Source organism: Phalacrocorax aristotelis, chromosome Z, assembly GCF_949628215.1.
Source record: "Phalacrocorax aristotelis chromosome Z, bGulAri2.1, whole genome shotgun sequence".
Lineage (NCBI taxonomy): Eukaryota > Metazoa > Chordata > Aves > Suliformes > Phalacrocoracidae > Phalacrocorax > Phalacrocorax aristotelis.
Window position 1 is genome coordinate 42,461,465 of NC_134311.1, and position 18,899 is coordinate 42,480,363.

General features: G+C 39.0%; 1 protein-coding gene across 4 annotated transcripts in view; it reads right to left on the bottom strand.

The window, feature by feature from the left end:
- Positions 1–367: 367 nt before the first annotated feature.
- The window catches only part of CEMIP2 (cell migration inducing hyaluronidase 2), a 51,335-nt gene continuing 32,803 nt past the window's right edge, over positions 368–18,899 (bottom strand). For 3 of the 4 annotated variants that reach the window (XM_075078182.1, XM_075078181.1, XM_075078184.1), the window contains 14 exons: positions 18,391–18,519; positions 16,656–16,744; positions 14,624–14,755; positions 14,099–14,134; positions 13,242–13,397; positions 10,923–11,100; positions 10,203–10,418; positions 9,312–9,520; positions 7,592–7,777; positions 6,201–6,420; positions 5,489–5,587; positions 4,166–4,314; positions 3,352–3,458; positions 368–2,621 (listed from right to left, as the gene is read on the bottom strand). In XM_075078182.1, the coding sequence (XP_074934283.1) occupies positions 2,425–2,621; positions 3,352–3,458; positions 4,166–4,314; positions 5,489–5,587; positions 6,201–6,420; positions 7,592–7,777; positions 9,312–9,520; positions 10,203–10,418; positions 10,923–11,100; positions 13,242–13,397; positions 14,099–14,134; positions 14,624–14,755; positions 16,656–16,744; positions 18,391–18,519 (2,103 nt within the window). In that variant the 3' untranslated portion in view covers positions 368–2,424. The remainder of the gene's footprint in view (positions 2,622–3,351; positions 3,459–4,165; positions 4,315–5,488; positions 5,588–6,200; positions 6,421–7,591; positions 7,778–9,311; positions 9,521–10,202; positions 10,419–10,922; positions 11,101–13,241; positions 13,398–14,098; positions 14,135–14,623; positions 14,756–16,655; positions 16,745–18,390; positions 18,520–18,899) is intronic. The other variant, XM_075078183.1, reaches the window with a different exon arrangement.

The window sequence follows — 18,899 nt, forward strand, 5'->3', positions numbered from 1 at the left end:
TGCATTTCAATGTGTGCCCACTGCCTTTTGTTCTGGGGCACTGGGCCCCACTGAGAAGAGCCTGGTTCCATCTTCTTTACTCCCCACCGTGTAGTTATACACATGGATAAGATAGCCTCAAGTAGATAGCATTGCACTGGCCCCCACCAAGCTGAAATGACTCTACACTCAGAGCTCAGATAGACTTTAAAGACAGGCTGATAACTTCGGTGACCATTAGCGTCTCTTTTCCTAGTATTCCAAACTTGTCTCTGAAGAAAGAAAAGGATACTTCATAACTTCATAAACTTCACAGGTCTATTGGTGTTTGAAATAAAATAGCTTGTAATGGGTGTTGTGTGAATATCAAAATTACTTGATGCAAGAACAGAGACCCAAAATTTTATTGCCTTCTCAGATGTAAGAATTTATTTATGCTATTCATCAAGTGTTCAAATTTACAAAAAAGACAACACTTCAGCTTCAGGTCCCACTGATCATCAGTAAGCCCGCCGTCAGAATTCCCTTGACACTTCCAAGTACAACTTTTACAAGATGGCTTAGAACAGCAGAGTCTCAAATAATGGCCAACTTCACATGCCTGAAGGTCACTACCTCATTGGTATTCCTTTGCTGAGCATGACCCACAGAACAGCAGAAGTCTTAAAACCATTTAATCCCCAAACACTATCACTACTGCACTCAGAGCATTTAAATCACATTGCCAAACATTACAGCTACTCTTAGAGACTTACCACATCTCCCCCTAACAAAATGCCTTTTTTAAAAAAAACTTTATAAGAGAACTGTGCATCATAACAACTGCAAAATACACAATCATCCATTTGGCTTGGTATTACAATAAAAATAACATCTGTCATCTATTTGTTAACTTCATGTCTTGTGTTGTGCTCCTTTCCCCTCCTCTCTCACTTCGGAAACTGCATTAAGACCAGGCAGTTTATTTGTAGCACTGAGGTAGCATATTTAACTGAACAGAATAATAGGTCTGCTACTGTGCCTCCTCTCCTTTAAAGTACAAAAAAAAATCCCCAGTTTTTCAACTTCTTTGGAGAAGACAGGCATATAGTTAATTTCCAACAGCCACTCCATTTTGAATTCAAAGCACAAAGCGTCTCTGAATGGTAGATACATTACACCAGCTACAATGAATGAGAACATATACAAGAAGGAACTATGTCAGTTTTCTTAGAACTATGGTTACATTTTAGCTTTATGGGATCTATTGCTCCCTATTATGAAATGCATCTTTACAGTCTCTGAAATTTAATTTCAAAGACTAGGATCCTGAAAAAGGGCAGCTGTTCCTCAGTTCTAAATGATTTTCATGCTATCTGCAGAAAGGGTCAAATAATTGCAACAAAACCAGAAGAAATCAAAAGGACCTAATATAAAAATCAACAGGAATTAGTAACATGAGTATAGTAAAAGACTCAAAGTTGAGGCAAAAGGTATAACATGCCTGAATGAACTGAGAGCACTTTCCATTCACTTAAAAATTAGAGCTGGGATAGCCTTAAAAAAAAATAAAGAAAAAGAAAAATCACTGCTAGAGTAGAAGCTTGGTTTCATAACAAATTGAGAATAATAATATCTCAGCTTTGCCCTTCTGGCTAAAAGCTTTCAAGAAAAAGCTGAAGTCAAGCTGTACCCAAAACTGTAGCCTTAACACTCACACTGTTTACTGAAGTAACTCTTACAGACACCTTTATATTTAGGGATGAATAGTAAACAGTTACCCCAGAAAACAGTAGTCACTTTCTGCTCTGGATGGCATGCTGGTACACATAGTCTTGTTAAACTGTGTTGCACGGTACAAAATCCTCACCCAGCCCCAGGCTGGATCTTTGAATTCCCCCCCTCCATCTTTCATACAGCAAAGCAGAACATTTTACTGCAGTTAAAACCCCTTGAGTCATCCGCGTGCATAAAGGAAATTGGTTTTCAACACCTTGGAAAGCAGATTGAGAATGGTAACTGAGCTGACTGTTTAATAAACCCTCAGGAACATACCTAAACAGCTGAGGGAAAATGTGTAAATTATAATGACTGGTTCAAGCTGTTTCTGGAGACTTTAATTTTTCAAGTAATCCAAGATGCACTCCAACATCTGTTATCAAAAATTTAAGGCTTTTATAAACACCCTCTTACATACAAAAGGAGTATTAAACAGAAGGAACTTGTTTACAGTAAATACAAACACCTGAAAAATCTCCGAAACCTGTTTATACAAATACTAATAAATTCTTTAATATTTTGTACAACTAGAAGGTACACAGATTGGCATTCAAGCAATCAATGCTGGCAAACATCTGTCAGACAATAATTTGATTTACTTGGATAACAATATAGTTTAAAATGCCATAAATTAAAAAATAAGTTAGTTCACATTTTTTTCCCCAGCTTTTATGTACATCTTAGTCTTTAAGGAGATCGTGTAGCCTTCTTCAGAAGCTCGAGGTCTTTCCGTCGGTTTTTGATTGCTCTGGCACAGCCATACTCTTCCAGTTGTAAAGGGATATACTTTTCTATCTGAACGAGCCCATGCCCAGCAGGACTGGTAAACAGCTTAATCCAGGACGGCTTAAAGTCTCCTCTGAAGCCCAGAAAGGCCAGGCTTCCTGTGACAAAAACAGCTTAGTGTTACCGAACCATCCAAGAACAACATGGGACTGGCTGGGAATGGAACAGCACCCTCCTCTGAAATTCTCCCCCAGATTATTCAGGACATTAATCCACTCTTCAGCTTCATGTGCACCTCGCAAGGAAATATTGATTTGACTTTCCTTTTTCAATATTCAGTGTTAGATATTCTGAAATCTTAATCTGAAAACACAGCTATCTGGACAGTTATAAAACCTGTTTATCAGATTCAACTTGTGCAAGGGCTCTGAAATGACGAGAGCTACCCCATGTGGCCTACAAAGTGATCATCCTTCAAAACACCAACAGCTACTCACCTCTACCTTCAAACATTATTAGACCAGGAAATACTAGCCTGGCACAGGAGGTTGTTTAAAAACAGATTTGCTTAGCAAGGCACAAAATACAGGCTTTGAGAAAAAAAGCCTGGGGCTCTTTTTCTGTAACCCACAGGCAAAAAGAACTGTCACTTCTCTCCTCACAACATGCTTCACACAATGACCTCTGGGTTTTCTGCCCCATATGCCGGAGGGCTGCTCAACCCCACCTTTCAACATGGGCTGAAACGCAGCAGCCCACACCAGTGCAAACTGGCAACCATCCTCTGCCAGCTGCATCCTTTTCACACACCCTGTGAGAAACCCACCACATCAACACAAACACACAGACCAAGGCGGTGTCAAAGAAATATGCAAAATTTCCACCAACCGTTGCTCTGAAGATAAGGTGGTTTGGCTGTCCCCAGGGACATTAAGGCTTCTGATAAATTGTTAGGAATTGCTACATCACCTATTGTGCCCAGTAGAACGATAGACCTGCAGCAGAAACGGTGCAGAGACAGCAGCTGTTATAAACACAAAATTAGCTTAATATTCTGCTAGATGCTTTTACAGCTAGCTGACTCATGACATGGAAATTGTCAATGTTCTCTGAAAGCAGTACCTAGAAAAGCACCCACTTATATTCTTTTCTTTTTGAACTTACTTTTAAATTGAATTTCAAAATCATTGGGAAGTTATTTAAATAGTTTAATATTTTCTATCAGAAAATCTAAGTTTAGATATTGATCCAAAATTAGAATAGTAAACTGCTGATTTTTGACACTAACTCTTTATCTTTCTTTAATAGTAAGCAATTTTTTTGCTAGATAGGGAGAGAACAGTATATCTTGTCACATAGTTCTTGTCAGTGTCCTTAATTGACCTTATTAAACAAAAGGTTGTTTTTGTTTTAAGCAAAGAAGTGCTATTACATGATATTTAGTTAAAAAAATCTTTGAGGTAAAAGACAGGCAACACTGGAAAATTTTAAGCATTCAAAATTTGAGTTGCTTTGTTTTCTCAAATAAGACTAAATTGCTCTTATGTTTAAAATGCTCCTATGTTTCTCCTTTCCCCTCAACTTAGGTATGTGCTTTGCTCACTTTCAGTGCTCCTGTACAGACATCACTATTTAAATCCTCATTAGAGAACAGAGCTACAGCTTACAGGACATACTGGAAACAAATGGTCACTACACTTACCTTTGTGGGATTCCAGATTTTAAATATCCATCTACACGCTTAATGTCTACTCCAGAAAATAATTTGTGTCCTGACACTGTGCCAATGCAGGCATCAACTACAACAATAAGTATACCATTATCCTTGAAGGAAAACATAGTGTCATTGACCTGAATGGGAAGAAAAAAAGAAAGCAGAACTTACTTTCTTAATATGAATTCAGCAGCTATTCTAATGCACTCAGTGCTAACTTAATATAGTTTAGACACAGTAGTGTACTAATTTCCTTACAAACACTTGCTACTCCCTAGCATCTCTTAATTTTCCCCCTTGAGGGAAGACTTTCAGTGGGGCTTCTGAAATTGCCTTCAGCCCCTGGCTTCTACAGGGAGATCATACGTTTCAGGTGACTTACCACCTGCCTCAGTCATTGTTCCTGCTTCAGGAAGCTAAAATTTGGCTACTGAACCACTTGGGCTTCTTGGCAATAAAACAGTTAATCTGCCTCTGCAGCGGCTCACTTCCAGCCCAGTTTCTTCCTACGGAGCACTCTTACTACTTCAGATAAGGCACACACATTCCCATAGAAATTTGCAGCTGCTAAGGTTATGCTACTCACATGCCAATTGTCTATCTACATAACTCAAGAGTTTTTCAACCAAGCTAACACACTGACATTACCGGATGTCAGCCACATACAGACTTTAAGGTTTTAGCGTAAGGATGTCTGCAAATGCCATTACAGCATTATGTGCAAGTCTCCAGCATCTGAACAGAAAGTCTAAGTAAACTACTTTTTAAACAGTATCACATCAGTAGGCTTATCAGGACCACATCAGAACAGATACATACATCTCCACGGATTCTTTAGTAACTGCCATTTTGAAGGAGCTCAGCAAAGCTTAATGGCTTGAGATACCCCATTAACTCACCAAGCTGTTAGCACAAAAACAATTTCAAAAACATGGATTTAACTAACAGGTTGTTTGCTTTTGTTTGATGTTGGTTTTTGGTGGTTTATTTGGTTTCTTTCCCCCGAAAAGCAGCCATCAATAAATGTATACCCATCCAGATTTCAAAATTAATCTGAAGACTTTAAAATCTCCCTTACTGGTACAATTTTCTCTCCAGCAGTAAAGGATCTGAACACAAAATGGAGCTTTGGAGCTTCATTTTCTAAGGTTAAAACATCAGCTTCTTGACTGTTTGGTTTTAAACTATGAACCAACACTTTTCATTCAATTCAAGAAAAGTAAGGTCAGCATTATGTACAGCTGTACAATTGTTTTGATACAAACTGCTAAAAAGAAAGATAGTTTGAAGAAAACCGTAAAGAATACTTACAGAAATAAATGCTTGCTGACCTCTGCTTATCTGTTTTTTATTAGATGAATTAATCTGCACGAGGAGGTAGTTTTTGTGAGGATCACTGGTGAATACCATCTAGATATCAAATGAGATACGTTAAGTACACATATCCATGTGTCTTCCACAATTTATCATGCCAGACGATTTACAACAGATTGCCCATGCTCCAAAGCAAATGCATCCATTTGTCAGTGGCATTATTTATAGTACTAGCAATGCTAATAAATATCATATTGTGTAGTGTAACCCATTTTATTCCTTACTTTCACTATTTTTCCCAGCTTAAAAGTGTTCTTTAGCTAAAATGGATAATGCAATTTCATGCTAATACGCAAAGATCCAAAAAAAGTAGAGAGAAGGTTGGCCAATAGCATATAGATCTCTGCAGCAGAACTATCCTACATGGACTACAGACAATACTGTACTACAAGACATCAGATCTACCAATATCCCTGCTCCATAGTGCTCAAGAGTGAGAGGCGAAGCAGGATTTTTCAAAGAACAAAAACTGAAGCCTTTTTGCTATGAGAGACTCCCTGCCTTCTAGTGTACAGGAGATTATCAACGTGAACACTACAGACTCATAGGTGCAGTATTCTGTGCTGAAAGACTGAAATTTTGCCTTAGAGTTACTAGGCAGCAACACCAGCTACAAAATTAATGAAAGTTTTTGCTTATTTTATTTTACCTGAGTTGTGCCGCATTTTGTACATGGTACAGTAGTTTTTAGTGGCATCCGCTTTATGATGGTTGGTGCTTGGTGATACTTTGGGTAAGCTTTTGCCATGCAGTTACTGATCCCTTTTGCTGAATCTTTGGTCACAATCTTGATCCTTTCACATCCCTGAGATGAGCAATAACTGTGACCATCCCTGTTATATTTGGCTTGAAGAAATAAAAACAGTAATCTACACAAAAGGGGGAAAAGAATCTAGATCAATTGCTAGAAAGAGAGGTATTTATGTTAAACCTTAACAGCTATATTTCAAGATTTTCAGAAGCAGAGTAACTACGGTATTCACCTCCGCATCATTGTTCAAACTTCTTCAAAATATTTAGTTTACCAGAGTTAGGAAGTCTCTACTGACATATCTCAAATTCCCAACAATTAAAGGAGGCATCATTATGAATGCATATGCTTTGAAAACAACAGCCACTCCTCAAACCAGTAGCTTTCATGAAACAAAAACTGGAAAGGATAAATGTTTTCTGTGATCATAAATCTTTGCTGATACCCAGCATAACTGCTTGGATACTCAGCTTCACCCACCAGCACTGGACAGTGTAATTGTACTGTTGCAAATGCCTGGAAACGCAGTTTAGGGGGTAGTGGTCATTATTGTTCACAGTACAGAGACTGGTAATTCTTCTATTATATGCTTGACTTATCACTGTAGCTCTCAGACAAAAGAAACATAGATGTCTTTTCAAAAGCTACGTTCATCTGCATGTTTACATGCAGATGACAAAGTAGCAGATAAGAGAACAAAATAAGTAAGAGTACAAATTAAAGATAAACATTTGTAAAACACACAAGTGATGTATGTAGGACATATTTTACTTAAAGATGACCATATCTTAAACCATATCTTAAACCTCTAACAAGGATATCAGTGCCCTCTGTCAGAAGTACTTTTGAAAAAGAGACTAGGTACTTTAGAGAAGGGTGAAAATGGATTAGGATTTTCAGAAATACATTATTGAAATGTTCTTGGAATAGAAAACTCCTTGGAAATTTCTAGAACTTTCAGTTTAACAAGAAGGCACAAATTTTCTGTGAACACTTAGAAGTTACTTCCTGAAAGACACTGCTCTGCAGCACGCCCAATACCACATGTTCCCCAGGCATGGGGTAGGAAATATCTGTGGCAACTGTGGTGCTTTTGGAAAAGTATTTCAGTAATAACCATTGTATTTTGGAGATTCAAACTCACATAAAGTATTCTTTCAAATACTTTGTTGCTTTGCAACAGCTTTCCTCTTATGCAGCTGTCTCAATCGTTGCTTTTAACCACTATCAAACTGGAGATTTTTAGGTTAAATAACATCTTCCAATAAGGTCAAGTTACAAGCAGTTACCCAGTACTGTTGTCAAAGTAATACTTCTTCTCTGATCGATTCTTTTCGAGCTCCATCATTGAAGATACAGGCACATATCGCTCCACCTTGCTTGAAAGAGCAGATGACCGCCTTTGAAAGGTTTCCAATACTATAACAAAATCTGTATTTGGCTGATAACAAAGACCAACGCGAATCCAGTCATACCTGAAAACAAAATAAAATGTATGATTCACTGCAGGAACACACACCACACAGCAAACAGCAACAGGGAAAGCAAGTAACAGGGATACAAAAAGATCCCAAACCCTCAATGAGAGGATCTTTCTTTCCCTCTCTACACAAAGTGTTTCATTAAATACTATAGTAACTTTGATACTCTCAGCATATATCCGATTTGGCGGTCAGTCACGAGCAGGGTTCCCCAGGGCTCAGTATTGGGGCCAGTCTTATTTAATACCTTTATGAATGATCTGGATGAGGGGATCGAGTGTGCCCTCATTCAGTTTGCAGGTGACACCAAACTGAGTGGGCGTGTTGATCTGCTCGAGGGTACGAAGGCTCTGCAGGGGGATCTGCACAGGCTGGATCGATGGGCTGAGGCCAATTGTGTGAGGTTTAACAAGGCCAAGTGCCAGGTCCTGCACTGGGTCACAACCACCCCATGCAACGCTACAGGCTTGGGGAAGAGTGGCTGGAAAGATGCCCAACAGAAAAGGACCTGGGGGTGTTGGTTACAGCCACCTGAACATGAGCCAGCAGTGTGCTCAGGTGGCCAAGAAGGCCAAAAGCATCCTGCCTTGTAACAGGAATAGTGTGGCCAGCAGGAGTAGAGAAGCAATCGTGCCCCTGTACTCAGCACTGGTGAGGCCACACCTTGAATACTGTGTTCAGTTTTGGGTCCCTCAGTACAAGAAGGACATTGAGGTGCTGAAGCATGTCCAGAGAAGGGCAATGAAGCTGGTGAAGGGTCTGGAGCACAAGTCTTATGAGGAGGGGCTGAGGGAGCTGGGGTTGTTTAGTCTGGAGAAGATGAGGCTGAGGGGAGACCTTATCACTCACTACAACTACCTGAAAGGAAGTTGTAGTGAGGTGGGTGTTGGTATCTTCTTCCAAGTTACTGCTGATAGAATGAGGGAAAACCACCTTAAGCTGCATCAGGTGAGTTTTAGAATGGATATTAGGAAAAATTTCTTTAGTGAGAGAGTGGTGAAGCATTGGAACTGGCTGGTCAGGGAAGTGGTTGAGTAACCATTCCTGGAGGTATTCAAAAAACATGTAGACTTGGTACTTCAGGACGTGGTTTAGGAGGCATGGTGGTGTTGGCTTGATGGTTGGACTTGATGATCCTAGAGGTCTTTTCCAACCTTAATGATGCTATGACTCTTATGATTTTATCATTTATACATTTAATTAGTGTATCTGACAATAAAAATCAAGTATGCTGAACTTTACAACTCCAATTTTGCTCAGCTGGACTATTTGCACATTTTCTTCTTTAAAGGACTTTCCTTAAAGATATTATACAGGACGAAAGTTTAACTTTAGGCTAAACTCTCACTTTTCATATTTTAGTATTTGTAATTTGAAAAAGCAAGAAAACCCCAAACAAAAAAAAAAACCCCAAACCACCCAAGATCCAGTCTTACTGACAGCTGTAAACTTTCATGCATGCTAATTCTGCAGGACATTACTTCAGTATTGCATTATGGATCAATGACATGAAAGAAAGTAAACATACTTGTTGAAGTTAATGAGATAAAGATAGGTGATATTTGGAGCTTTTCCATTCCAATGTATTGTGTAGCCCTTCTGCAGCATCACTACTGGCTGGTATTGTTGAAAGACAGCTCTCTGATTAATACCTCGAAGAACCATGGGATTGGCTGGGTACTCATCTCGTACAATAGTCATGGAAAGATTCTGTCCATTCCAGGTTTGGATATAAACCTATATGATATTAAGAAGGATGGAAAGAAAGATGAAAGGTTTGGACACTATGCAAAATGAAACAGATGAGAATAATCAGAACATTATTAGTCAAAACACTGCAATTTGATGTTCCAAGTTACACAACACACAAGTATCTCCTGAAGAAGAGCCCTATTTGAATTTTGGCCCTTTTACAGACAAAAATGGGGAAGGGGACGGAAAACATACATATAGAATCAGCTGTGGTACTTGGCCAAAATCATAAAGAACAGGAACCAGAATGGGAATCAAATGTATGTGAGGTTTGTATTCCGAAGGGGACATTTAGTGTCTCCATTAAAGAAAAAAACCAAACACCTTAAAACTCACTCTAAAAAAAACCAGATGGAACTTCAGTGGAAGAAAACACCTCCAATACAAAAATGTTTTAGCAGATAGGGCTGTGAGACAGAACTCCCGGCATGCATACACATTTGGTTTTACCTTGCAGCATCTAATACCATACTCCCAGTTTGTGTGCTGAAGGCGACACAATATACACAACTGGCTAAAAAGTGTAACATGCATAAAAGTATTTTTAGAACGTCACAGAATTTTTAATCCAAAGATCGATAATTTTGTAGTTCTTACACTACTCCTGCCCCCAAAAGTTGTTCATAGTGCAGATTTGTCCTGAACAGAAAGCTACAAGAGCACTAACCTGTGCATAGGTCCCACTGCAAATCACTCCACTCCATTCTGTAACATTAATGCATTTGGGGTGTTGAATCAGGTAGTTATCCATTCTGCCCACATAGGTATCCTTGTAGTCAGTCACTGAGCCATCTAGATCGTGGAATATCGAATTCTTGTCACCATCCAGATCTCCTTCTTCAAACCAGGGACCGGGTTTTCCAAAGAACACTTTCAAAGGAACCTGGCAACAACAATGAAAATATTTATTTTTTTTTCCCCAGGCAAAGCACAGACTAGCACTTGCACACCTGCAGAAACACAGCAATTTGGCAAAGTTGATTAAAAACCTTATGGCAAGGACAGTGGTGTCTTGCAAAACGGACATTTTGGTTTTTACTAATAGGCTTAGGCTAGCTCTTGCTTCTGAACAGTGTTCATGTTTGCAACTGAAAATTCATTACTAAGGACATACTAAACATTACAAAAAAAAATCTCCTTTCAGCTTTACCATTAGCCTTGAAAAATATCATTTTTGCAACATAACCTACATCTCCCTTGGTACTATTTTTTGCTCAGGAGACAAAGGATACACCTTGGATGACTTCTAGGCAGGAGAGAAACTCACCTGGGGAGAGCGGGGATTTATGGAAAAGATGACCTAGGGCCCTTGGATATTTATTTTAAATACAGCAAGAAGAAAAGAAGGCCATTTGCAAGAATAAAAGAAAACTTGTAATAAACTTACATTTGGACCAAACTTCACATGAGAAATGTTGTTTTTTGGTGTCATCTGCCATGGATTTTTCATCAAGAATCCAACTGCACTGGTAAATCTGTCTGGAGTTGGCACAAAGTTTTTGAATGTGCACTTGGTGAGGTGAATAGGTCCATCATAAATTTGAAAGCCTCTGATTGGAAATGTCCTGTTAATGCAAACAAAATTCAGAGCATCCTGTAACAAAACCCATGATAAGCCTAAATCTGTGTCAAAAATACACCTCCTCTCAGAGGAATCAAGAAAGCAACATTAATAGAATGACTTGCAGGTTAGATTTTAGTAAAGGAAATCTTGTTTCTGCACTTATCTAACAGCTCAGAAATTCTCCCACTCTTTTGAATTTTCCTATTAGAAGAGCTATCATAGTTCATTTGCAAACATGCCATTTCCTCAGCATGGGAAATACAGCAGAAGAATACCACCACCTGCTCTTTTATTGATCATGGCAACTGGGAGAAGTGCCTGTAGACTGGAAGAAAGGAAATGTTACTTCTAACTTCAAGACTCAGGCAACTGCAGGCTGGTAAGCCTCAGCTTGATCTCCAGGAAGGTTATGGAAACCATTTCAAGGCACATGAAGAACAAGAAAGTCATCTGGAGTAAATCAACATGGATTTACCAAGCAGCAGTCATCCTTGACCAACTTGATAAACTTCTGCAATGAAATGACTGGTCTGATAGCTGAGGGGAAAGCAGTGGACACAGTAAACTTCAGTAAGGCTTTCAACACTGTATCCCATAAGATTCTCATGAAGTATGGGCTGGATGAGAGAATAGTGAGGTGGACTGAAAACTACCTGAATGGTTGGCTCCAGAGGGTGGTGGCCTAAATTCCACTTGGAGGCCAGTAACTAGTGGTGCACCCTAGGGGTCCATATGGCATCCAATCTTGTTCAACATGTTCATTAGTGACCACTGAGACAAAACAGTGAGAAGAAGCTGGTACACCAGAGGGTCATGCTGCCATCAAGATAGGCCTCAACAGACTGGAGAAATGGGCAGATGAGAACCTCATGAAGTTCAACATAGGGAAGTACAAAGTCCTGCACCTAGGAAGGAACAACCCTATGCAACAGCGAAAAGGAGCTGCGCGTCCTGGTGGAAACCAAACTGACCATAAACTAACAACGTGCCCTTGCTGCAAAGCTACAAATGGTATCCTGGGCTGCACTGGGAGAAGTGTTGCTAACAGATCAAGGGAGGTGATCCTTCCCACCTATTCAGCACTGGTGAAGCCACACCTAGAGCGCTTGTCCCCAATACAAGACAGACATAATGCTACTGAATACAGTCCAACAAAGGGCCATGAAGATGATTATATGACTGGGGCATCTTCCATAGAAGGAAATACTGGCAGACCTCAGACTGTTCAGGCTGGAACAGAGAAGGTTCAGACAGGATCCTCATCAATGTATAAGAATCTCTGAAGGGAGGGTGCAAAGCCAACAGAGCCTGGCTGTTTCCAGTGGTGCCCAGTGACAGGACCAGGGGCAACGGGCACAAGCTGAAAAACAGGTTCCTCCTGAACATAGGGAGAAAGTTTTTCACTGTGAGGGTGACTAAGCACTGCCACAGGTTACCCAGGGAAGCTGTGGAGCCTCCATCCTTGGATATTTTAAAGCTGCATGAACATTGTCCTGGACCACCAGCTCCAGGTGGCCCTGCCTGATCAGGTGTGAATTGGACAAGATGACCTCCAGAGGTCCCTTCCAACCTCAACTGTTCTGTGATTCTGCTCAGCTAGACTGAATACCTCATATATCACCAACACATTAACTTGTCCCCTCTAAATGGCTAAGTGGCAAAAAAACCAAGGGCATCCTAGACCTTCCTAAGCCTTCTTTCCTATTCTGTAGCAAGGGTAGGATGTGGCACTATGTTAAACAAGCATCACAGCAAGCCAAAGAGAAAAGGATAATGGTCACAGATGGGGATTGGTCACAGACAGACTGTAGCCTCTAGTCCTAAACTGACCCTTGAAATCCTTTTTCCTGAAAGTTTTTTCCTTCTCTCTTCCAGGCCCAAATGCAACAACCTAAGGTTTCATTAAAAGTAGAATAACTTAAATCGCTATGGAAAAGTGACCTGTGGCAGCATCAGGTGAAAACTGACTCAGTAAAAACGTGAGAGTGACAGCGCTCCACACAAAGTGTTAAAAAGAAAAACAGAGCATCACCTTCAAGAGAGTCCTCATCTCTCATAGCTCAAGCAAGAAGGGCATTTATATTGGATGCAGAGAACGTTTCTTGCAATCATTTCTGCTTCCTTCACTCACAACATACTTACCTATTTCTAGGCAGAGTGCGCGCCTTGTTGTCTATTCCTCCAGTTCCTGCATATTTATTTTGGCCGCCTGGAAACCCGTAATTCTTGCTCTCACCTATGAACAGCGACTCAGATACCTCCTGGCTGGCACCTTCATCATTTGGGAAGCTCCCATCACTATAAAAGCAATGTCAGAGATAAGCATTTAGTCAAAACTCTCCAGAAGATGAACACACCAAGGGACAGCCCTACTTTTACTTCTGTAACAGTCCTCATAATGCAGAGCAGTCTAGATTTCATTTACAATACACAGAATAATAAATTTAGTCATTTACAGTATTACAGGCTAACTGTTTGAAACATCAGCAAAGAGCTGAGCATTAAATTTTTTATCTCCCTTTGTAGTACAGTACTCTTTCTTTTACAGCCCATTTTTGCAATCCTGGAACCAGTTTGTTATAACATAAATGGCAGCAATTTTGGCCTACTACCTAAGTTACTTGATTCTTTTTTCTTAGAAAAACACTCTGCCCCCTGTAAATGCTCATCCCCTTTCTTTTCTAGTACTCACTTTCAACTGTTCAGGAGGAAAATCAAAACTGCCTTATTAATCATACAGCACCAAAAATACCTGGATAAACATAACCCTTCTAGTAAAGACTCAGCAAATTGTGGTGTAAACGAAGTACAGGTTGAAGTAAAGTGCAAGCTTTGGCAACTGTGTCAGTTTACAGCCTTTACACCACTGGAAATAGAACTGGGCCCAGAAGTGAAATGATAACCTTCAGAAAGTATGCTTATTAATTTTAATTGATGGATGTATATTTTCTAAGATTCTAGGCAAGAAAAACCAGAAGGGATCAGCATAAAGTACTCACCTAGCAAATGTCAAACCTATTCCATTGTCTGCAAACCTAAAAGAAAGTTCAACGCTTCAGTCATGTTTTCTGGATTATCCTACAATAAACCACTGTAAGAGCACATCCTGCTATGCACTGAAGAAAACCTGAATTTTTTTATTGATTGAATTTAGAACCACCACACACTTAACTCCTATAAAATGTTGCTGCTAAAAAAAAAAGTGATTTTCTACATATTTTAAGCAGGAATGTGAGAGCTCCAGGGAAACTATAGACACCTCAGTATAAATCTACTGTCTCTACCAACTTTTAGACTTTATTACATAGTTTCTTTTTGCCGTTTAAGGCACGCTCTCATCTAATCACACATGAACTTATTTCTTTTGAAGTAGTGGGATGGTGTGAAAGCAGTTCAAGATATTGAGAAGTTCCTTGAGTTAAGCATCAATTCTCTCTTATAACCCTGTTGTAACACACTTCCACAAATAAAGCTTCAGGGGAAACTTCTTAACAACATACAGCTCTTTGCTTCTGGATACCTACCCAGAGTTTTGAATGAGGATATCCCCTCCTCTGACCCAGGCCCCATGATCATTGTTTTTGAAAGAGATTAATCTGTCAATCAGGGCAGCAACTCGGGGCTTTTCAGGGTCTGCATCCAGATGAGGTCGAAACCTGGGACAGATAAAAACCCAAACACAAAAATGTTTGGTTTACACATATCATATATGTTGGGCTAAGAGAGCCTGAAAGATAATTACTCATGCTCATCTGATGAGCAAAATCTACTCTGCTTCATGCTTGGAATGACAGAAGCCAAAACCAGGTGCTTCTATAGCTCTCTAGTTCTAGAAAAGTGTCTTCAGGGTATAATGAAGCAGGAACATAAAACTTCTCTTTCCCAGTAATTCTCACAGGCTTTTGCTCAATCTCTCTTAGTTTCTTTAGATGCATCTTACCTCCTTTATCCCCTTGCTTTTTCTTTTTCCCCTCCCCAAAGGACTCCCTCCCCACTTGTATTGCAGTATTAATGTGGAAAGGATACACAGAGCTGACATGCACTATACAAAAAAAAAAAAGGCTGGAGATTTGTCTAACTGCTCCTTCAAATCTTTCAAACTCTTCTGACACTGAGAAGTGCTCTGTCTTTGAGCACAGCTGAGATATTTTTCTACTCCAAACCAGACTCTCTGCATTGTTACCAAGATGGTCTAATATGGTGAGTTATGGCGGGAATCTATCTTAGCGAACAGGAAGAAGCAGCCTGATTAAAGACTGGTGGAAGCTTTCATTTTATTATCCCCAAGACCCTCGAGAAAAAGTAATATGTGAAAAAAATATTACCAAAATGCATTTTAAGGGGGTAAAGATACATATGCCCCTCATCGTGATTTGGATCTGCCCTGCCACCCCCCAGGGAGGAACTGAAGAACAGGTTAATGGGTTGTGGTTTTTTTGACAGTCTCAGGCTCCTCAATCAACGTTTAAACCCCTCCAGTCTGGTTCCACGTACAATGATTAGTGGCCTCATGTACTTACAGAGTGCCTCATTACTTCTTTGGCTGCTGTGAAACATGAACCCCATCTCATGCAGTGAGTTTCTCACATCCTCTGTTGATGCCCTGTCAACACACTACAGAACCTCACAGGGCATTTTGCCCCTCCTATATTCTTGAGTACCTAATATAACTGGGATAATCCACATGGGTTATATGGGTTTTCTGTCAAAGCTTCAAACTAGCGAGTTCATTTCCAAATTATGAAGTATTGAGTATCACCAAAATTGGTAACTTCCCTGTCTGCATCTGCAGCTATCACTTAAGTACCCTCATCCTAAACACAGATCAATCAGAAATAAAGATCTTATGAACTATATTTTCAGTCTTAATGCTCAGTTGTCACAATAAAATGTTGATGGATACAGTTATGCAATCTTGTCATTTGACCACTATCCCAGGCTATTTTATTTGAAGTTCAGGACAAGACTACCCAGGCACAGCATAACCTGGAATTTTCCTAAACTCTCCAATATTTTTTCTCACTTTGTAAACTAAAGAAAATGTGATTGATTGTACCATCTTTGCAAATAGCCTTCAGTAAAACTGTACCACTGAGCTATGATCTCCAATATTAGAAAGGCAGGGCAGGAAGCATTCAGCAGTAAGAGAGGGAAGTGGATGTATTACTTGGCTCTACTAAGCCTTCTTCTAACAATTATTTAAAACTGAGTCATAAATCAGAAAGGCAGATTTTAAAGACTTTACTTTTAGCAGGAATTCCAGAAAATACTTCAAGCATGACAGTAGAGCATGCTGAAAACTACTGTGAGCAGGGGCTCAGAAGAAACAGCCAACCCCTTTAAGGCACACCATGCTCTGTTGTTCCCAAAATAGATGAACAAACTCTATTAATGATAATAATATTTTTATGTAATAGGCAATGAGGTATTTAAATAATGACTAAATAGAGTCAAAATATGAATTATATTGTTTTTAACATGTTTTTCCTCATATGAAAGTAAGAGCAACCTCAGAACTTTGCCATTTTTTACTCACTTGAAAGACAATATCTTTACCTTGCATTGTTGTCCAAACAAAGATATTCTCTGGGATCATCAACACTAGCATTAGTTGTTTTAACACCCTTATCAATGAACAAACCAGCCTGAAACAAGCAAGGAAAGAAAATTCATGCAATGTAAAACTGAAAGATAGAGCAAACATTAGATTTCTAAAATTTAATTTTAAATTGCATTCAATAAATGTATTAAGAACTCCTAGATCTTTCAGTGTGGGCTTAACCGATATATTGTCTACGGGTAAACCAGAATCTCTTTATGTTAATTTGGTCAGAGGAAAAGAATTACCTGGGATTGGAAAAAAAGAGTAATGGAAAAATCATTGAAGTTCATTTCAGATTTCTCTCACAACATCTAGCTATTTGAGGTTTTAACACTTACTTCTAGATGCTGTTCTGGAAAATCTGGGAGTCAATCTTGTGGTGAAATCAAAATATTCTCACAAATTGAAAAAAATACCACTGTGAAAAATGCTTTGTATTTCACTTTAAAACTAAACTACCTTCACCACTGAAGCTCATTTTTGCCCAAGCAGTCATCAAATCGAAACTCAATAATCAGTATGAATAACATATGTGAGAAAATAGAAGCAGAAGGAAGCATTCATGTTATCTAACCTGAATTACATACACAAATACCTGCAGCTATTTTCACCTCTGATCCAAATTCTGATTACAATTGGGTGTCCCCACTTGAGTAGATCCTCAGACCTGATAGTGGAATTTGCTCTTTTAAGATGGAATTTTATCATACAAACTGCTACCCCTGTTTAAAGACAACATGAGCCACACAGCTGAAACACTCTTTTCTTTACAATGCACTTTTGTATTCAATATGTTTTAATTCCAATCTGAACAAGCGCCCTACAGTCCCAAACATGCAGTTAACACAACTTCTATAAAAAACAGTGCTTCATTTCTTGGTACCCACAGACACCCAACTGTCAAGTAAAAGTAGTTTCACTCAGTAAAAAAAAATTTCAGTATTGATACTGAACTTCTAGGTAAACTTCAAACACATATTAAATATTTAAAGTTAGGTGGCTTTGTAAATATCACTATATATTTATGTATACATACACACTCAGAGCAGGCAGCTAGATTCCAAATGAAATAATTAAGGACTTTAGCTTCACTTAGCTGAATGTGGAAAAGATATTAAAGTCAAATTAATAAAAAATACTGAATGCCTGTATCTAGGCTGACAACCCTCTAATAAAAACCTGTTTCCAATGGCTGGGTTCCTGAAGGCAACCTGGAATCTTAACATCTAGTAAGAGACTGTGCCACCATGTGCAAATACCTGAGTTACTGTACACTAGAGACTCAGGGAAACAAGTCACAGCTATCCCAGGAAGCTATTAGATGAAACACAACTGTGATGAACTTTGATGCTTCAAAGGTCAGCTTTATTCAGAGTAGAAAACAATGCCATCTGTAAGACAGTAGCATCTGAAATGTTACTTCTGAGAAAATGTATTTCACCAGAAGTATCAACAGATTTCAGTTGTTTGTGCCTTACGAGGATATTAAACACAGTGAATACTTGAAATGTGCCGAGAAACCATATGCATGCTGATTATACACTGTTCTACAATACCTAGATGGAATCAGGCAGTTCAAACACAGCATGAATCCATCACCTAAGCAGCCTGAAATTTAAACAGACGAATCCTAATACAGAATAGTTACAAATAAAGAACTACAATTTTTTTAGTGAGATAATAAATTACCTTAAAATTAGAATGAACCCTGTTGTTATAGAAGATTCCTAGGGGTGTAAGCTCTGACTTGGTTTCAATGGCTAAACTATGAGAATCTCCTGTAGCAATCCTGTGGAACAAATACCATATTCCAGCATCCTGCAAGTAAGGAGAGAATGACACTACTTATGAGTCTGATACTACTATCGATGCTGATGTATCTCATCATAAAATAAAATATCCAAGTTCAACTTGGCATACGCTTAAGTAAGGAAGCGAATAAGAACATAGCCCAAACCAACCATGCATAATGGAATGTATTTTTCAAAATAAAGTCTCCAAACAACTGTCCAGTGAGAAAGAATTTTGCAAATAAGGCTATATTCTAGCAAATAATATACACTAAGAAGTGTTTTGCCTCTCAGTGAAGTCATGCAACACCACACATTTAAGGTCCTCTAATATTTCAAACCAGGAAAGTGACAGTGTTAATGTAACTTTTTTATTTCAGTTGTTTCATCACACACACTTGATTTTTT